General features: G+C 28.0%; 1 protein-coding gene across 2 annotated transcripts; it reads left to right on the top strand.

The window, feature by feature from the left end:
• Nucleotides 1-2235: 2235 nt before the first annotated feature.
• On the top strand, nt 2236-5007 carry LOC105461086 (inactive dipeptidyl peptidase 10-like). 2 transcript variants are annotated; one of them, XM_011707573.1, is made up of 5 exons: nt 2236-2390; nt 2487-2614; nt 2727-2938; nt 3091-3254; nt 3392-5007. In XM_011707573.1, exons 1-5 carry the CDS (start codon nt 2373-2375, stop codon nt 3497-3499), a joined length of 630 nt encoding a protein of 209 aa, XP_011705875.1. In that variant the 5' UTR covers nt 2236-2372; the 3' UTR covers nt 3500-5007. The 2 variants fall into 2 exon arrangements, with proteins under 2 accessions (XP_011705875.1, XP_011705876.1); XM_011707574.1 differs by having other exon boundaries at nt 3338-3429.
• The last annotated feature ends 990 nt before the right edge of the window (nt 5008-5997 follow it).

Below are 5997 nucleotides of genomic sequence, written 5' to 3'. Positions count from 1 at the left end.
AAAAAGTCCTCTATCATTTTGCGATCTTCGCAATAGTTATCGAGATACTAATCATTAAAAAAAATTTACGCAAAGTATATACAAGTGTATCGTACATTAAGTACATCTTATCTTAACCAAAAATATTATTTTAACAAATAAAAGTTGTCCAAAAACAAATATGAGATCATACAAATTACCAAGTATTTGATTAGACACAGAGAGTAGAGACAAAAATATTTTATTCCAAACTAAAAAAATATTTTTTTAATAAATCGTTTACATTATTCAAAATGATATGCAGCAAAAGTTTAATGCCATTGTCTTTCCAAATAACTTTAAGTTTCGTAAAACAGACTTAAAGTTATTAAAATGATCAATAGAATTAAAGTGAAACAAAAACTTGGCCATTATGAAACATTTTTTCTTTTTTTAAAATGATTAGTATCTCAATAACTATTGCGAAGATCGTAAAATGGTAAAGGACTTTTTTGTTCAGTTTGGTCCACACTAGAGAGAGATTGAAAATATAAGAATATTTACACTATTCTTATATTTTCAACGTTTTTATAATACTTTATAATACGTGTTTTATTTATCTCTTTGTTGCATAATTGTCTTCTGCAAAAAACACCTTTCTCGCTGCAGTTTTAATATGTTTGTGCGTGTTTGGTAATTAATTAATTTATGTTACTATTTGGTATCGTTATGTTCTTAAGACTTATATGAATAACAAAAATATGTAATTGTTTTGCATTAAGTATAAGTTAGAAACAAAAAATTATTCAAAATTATCACTTGTTTACACAGAATTTATGCTGGGATAAAAATAATAATTAATATATCTTCAAAATCTTTATATTAATGTTTTCAAGGACTTCGAGGTCGCTGATTTCAGATCTGTAATCATAATTGGCAAATTTTAAATGGCAGATCTAAAATGGAAGCCAAAACTGATTATTATAAAGTGATATATTTGCTGGAATGATGGTTGAAATTTATAATATCGCATTGTTTTATCGACAATTTGTGCATATATTATGTGCGATATTGATGTAGTAGCTTAGATATTTACGTTTGTTGATATTACTACTACATCGATATTGCACGCATACAATATTTTTAAATCATCCGTACTTTTATACTAAAGCACCTATAGGTTCATCAATAAAAACAAAGTATTATTCTTTCATGTAATCTCCATACCGACTACTCTACTTCTTTCATACGTACAAAGTCTAAAACTTTTATATGCAATAACACATATATGTTGTCACGAGTTAATTGCAAAAGCCGATAATTTTCTAGATTTTCTAATTTCTTTCGCTTTTTGTATCGAAATGTCGCTTGTATCCATTATTGTCAATATCTTAATTTTGGAAAAGGATTTATAATTCTGTGAAATAAATAAAAAGATCGAATATGATCCAAAAATAATCGCGTTTAATCAGTAAAACAGTGTTCCAAAAATTAAGTCAATATTTATCAAGAAAAAAGTATATAAAGGATATAATTTAACTAGAGAATGCTTCAAAGATTTTGATGTTATTTTTTGTCACAATTTTACAATTTTACTTTTGTAATAATTTATTGTTTCTTTTTCTTTGTTTATTTCAAATGAAAATTACAAATAATTAATACCACTAGATAAAAAATTAAATTTAAATTTAAAACTTATTTATTTATTTATTTATCCTCTTAAATTGTTTTACATTTTTGATTTGTTATCAAGCATTCGCCATCAAGCACCATTATTAACATTTACTAATAATCTATATTCAAACTAGGCACAAGGATAATATTTTTAATCCTTCTTTTTTTCAGTAGTTATACATATTCAAAAATCATTATATATATATATATATATATATATATTTCTAACTAAAAATGTAGGAAAAAACTAATTTTTTAACTAAAATAAAAAATTGATTTCGATCATTTTCAAATGTTTTCTATGGCTTCTCTTCCTCTTTCTTTGTTTCTATTCTTCTTTTCCTTTTTTTCTCGCTCTTCCTCTCTTATTCGTTTATTCTTCTTTTTTCCCTTGTTCTTTTTTTATTTTCTCTTTGTCGCTCGTTCCTCTTCCATTTTCCTTTTTTCTTTCTTTTTCCCTTTTTCTCTTTCTCTCTCTCTTTCATACGCGCATTTACATATATTTAGAAATACTAGAATTGTTTTTTACATTTATCTAATTCTATATTTTTTGAAATTATGGAATAAGCAGGATTGGTTTAAAGAGATATATTTCTGTCTCTCAGGTACTTTCTGGCGAATTATCTCCTTTATTATTCAATGGATCCTGGGCGAGTAGCCACCATATATGTTTTCTAGACACTTGGGGTGGCATTTCTTTGTTAGATGTTTCTAACATCAAATCGAAAAATTTAATACTGATGCATAATGAGACATTTGTAAGTTCTTATTTAAAAAATATTATATAAATAAATTCAATTATATTATTTTTAGTTTATTCAAATCAAATTATAATCTTAACATTTTTTATACAGAGACGATTGAACCCAGTAAAATTCTCTTTATCGCCGGATCGTCGATTCTTACTTCTTGCTCAAAATGTGAAAAAACTATTTCGTTACTCATACTTAGCTCAATATGTCGTTTATAACATCGATTCACGGTCAGTGTTATTCGTATGTGCAGATAAAATATCGATTATTAAAATTTATTATTAATAATATCATTAATACATAAATAAAAAATAATAAAAATTTTTACGACTAATTTCATAGAGAGTGCATAGCTTTAACACCTTATCCTGAGAAAAATAGTCATCCATATCTTCTACTAGCACAATGGACTCCACGTGGACATGGACTCGTCATGGTACAAGACTATGATATTTATTATACAACAAGTCCTACTAGCAATACTGCATATCGTGTAACAAACACTGCAGTGCCTGGTATAGTGTCCAATGGCATACCAGATTGGTTGTATGAAGGTTAGCTATCAATTTGTTTAACTTTTATATTTCATGATTTGGTAAAGCCAGAAAATACAACTAATTAAAACTTAGAAGTTTTAAAATTGAGACAATATATACACAATCTTTAATAAAAACTAAACGAATAATTTATTATCTAATTATTTTAGAGGAAATCTTGCACAGTGGAGAGGCAATTTGGATGTCGCCAGATGGTCATATGATGCTTTATGCCTCGTTCAATGATTCTCTTGTAGAAGAAATGCACATTTCATGGTTTGGAGAAGGAAAAAAAGCTTTATATCCTGATATACGATCTCTACGGTATCCCAAGGTATGCTATATATTCGAAAAATTATTGTAATATGTTACTAAAATTAAATTTTTTAAAAATATTATTTATGTTTTATCAACAAGATAAAAGAAGAAAAAAAAACACTACTTTAGAAGTGTTTGTATTGTATTTACTAGCCAGGAACACCAAATCCTTCCGTACGACTGTATGTTGCCGATTTAGTTGACCCGAAAAATATTCGTACGAAAATAGTGAAACCACCAAAAGACATTGAACAAGCGTGAGTTAATTAATTTCATTAAGAGTAAATATTGTTCATGTTGCATAGTGTTATTTGTTACTTTGCAATTCAGTACATCTTATGCAAAGATAGAGATCATTAACCCTAGAACCGTAAAAAGGATACATTTGTATCCCCAACGAATTTTTAAATTACGTTTTTAAGCTAATTTTTTGGCTCGGAACTCGACCCATAATTCACTTTCATTATCTGGGATTGGGATTAGGCCGGCCGGCGATTTACGTCAGTCAGTTGCTAGCTACCGAATTATAGACATTTAAAGTTTGCTTGGGGAACATTTGTACCCTTTTTTCGGTTAGTGTATAAATTTTGTGCAGGTAAGTCAATTTCGTTTGCTTTGTTAACAGTAGTATAATTCATGTATAATTACATAATTTAAAGGTTTCGAGTCTTATAAATTAATTTGTTCTATAATTCTCGAATTTTATGGGTAAAATCAATCGAAATAAAATAAAAGAAGAGCTACAGAGCCAAGACCAGATGAAATTGCAAAGTGATATATATTATATAGATACATAAATACAAAAAGATATATACAATGATTTCACGGACGTTTCGACTTTAAATGGACGATCATTTTCAATGGTAAATTACAAATAAAAATCCTCATACAACTTACAAAAATCGCTACATAGAATATAATTTAGAATGCAGTACGCATAGTAAATCTTTCTTGTGATTGCACTTTATATTTATGATTATTAGAGATAGATTAAAGTGTCTGCTTTTTAAAATTCGTAAAACATCGGATGATAGGAATAATCCCCCTCCGATCGATAACAAAAAATTACTTATTGTCCCGTACATCAATTCGGTATCTGAGAAATTTTCCTCAATTCCCAAAAAACTTAACAGCCAAATATTTTATACGATACCTCACACACTAATCAGAAGATTTATAACAACGGGTAAAGACATCCTAGATAAAGTGTTGTGTGATGTAGTATATAAGATAAATTGTCTCAATTGTGACGCGAGAATTACGTTGGTCAAACCAAACGTCGACAACTGAAAAAAAGGGTTCAAGAACATAGATTAGATATTAATAAACGAAGTGGCTCATCCTCAATGACCTCAGGACATCGCGGTTATCGGAAAATCATGAATTTGGACCATGGTACAAATTTTTATTTTAGATAAAGAACCGTTCGATGTAAAAAGAAGTATATCAGAAATGGTATACATTAAAAAAAATCAAGAGGTTTGAATAAACAAAGTGATACCGTATTCCTTTCTAACATATACCTTCCTGTGTTAGATCTCTTCTCTCCTAAATAGCTACCATCTCTCCTTTCCATCCCTACTCCTTCCTCTCTCCCTCCACTTTCCTTTCCATGTACTTATTTCACATAGTCCCTGTATGATCATTTTCAACCGTAATATAAACCTATTAAAATTCCTCTTGCAGGAGATGTGTTTATATTAACGATTTAACATGTAAGATATTAATTTTTTTTTATTGTATTTAAAAATTTTATAAGATTGACTTACTCTTTTTTTGGTATCATTATTTGATGTTTTAGTTTTAGATTTTAATTTATTTACTCTTAATTTATTAATTTATTTTAGATTTTGACTTTCAAACTTATTTATTCTTTTTTACTTATTTAATTAATTAATTCTTTCTATTAATTATTGCATGTATAGTATTGTCATTTGATCATCACTTTCATTTCATTTATTCCCTTGATTTATATGTTCCCTAGGGACTTATTTATGTTATGTGAAGCATACAATTCGATCTATCTGACGGATTTTTACAAATCAAATGAGTTAAGGCGATACTGGAAGATCGGAATTACTGACACATTGCAGTTGAGTAATTTCTTCGAATTGACTGAACGGAATTGAAAATCCTCTCATAGAATTGAAATAGACATATTGTGGTGTTAGACGCACGAATTTGTAGTATAATCGGAAAACAATTAAGATATTACATTTAATATTATTAAATTAAAATATTACAAATATTTTTCGGGTTGTATAGCTGACACCTAACCGTAACCTGACATAAACATTTCATTAGTGTAAAAGTTATGTAGCTCATATATACAAAATGTTTACGTCCAATACCACAGATTACATGAACGAATAATACAAAGCCTTTTGAGCTACGATTGAAAACGTAGAAAAAAAGATACTTAAAAAAAAAGAAAAAGATTACGCCAAGTATATAAAAAAGTATCGTACGTTACATCTTTCTTAAACCAAAAATATTATTCAAAAATATTATTTTAATAAATAAAAATTGTCCAAAAACAAATATGAAATCATACAAGTATTTGATTAGACATAGAAATAAAAATATTTTTTTAATAAACCGTTTATTCAAGAGTACATGCAGCAAAAGTTTAAGAGGATGCTGAAAGGTCGGCCAAATTTGTACGAGGTCGATAAAGCAGACTCTTCAGTGTCAGTGATATCTCTAAATGAACTTCCTACAATATCTTATGATCTCACTCAAACACGTGCAATGTCCTT

Source organism: Wasmannia auropunctata, unplaced genomic scaffold, assembly GCF_000956235.1.
Source record: "Wasmannia auropunctata unplaced genomic scaffold, wasmannia.A_1.0 LD309571.1, whole genome shotgun sequence".
Classification (NCBI taxonomy): Eukaryota; Metazoa; Arthropoda; class Insecta; order Hymenoptera; family Formicidae; genus Wasmannia; species Wasmannia auropunctata.
Note: the sequence above shows the minus strand (reverse complement) of the source record. Positions and strands in the feature narration are given on the sequence as shown.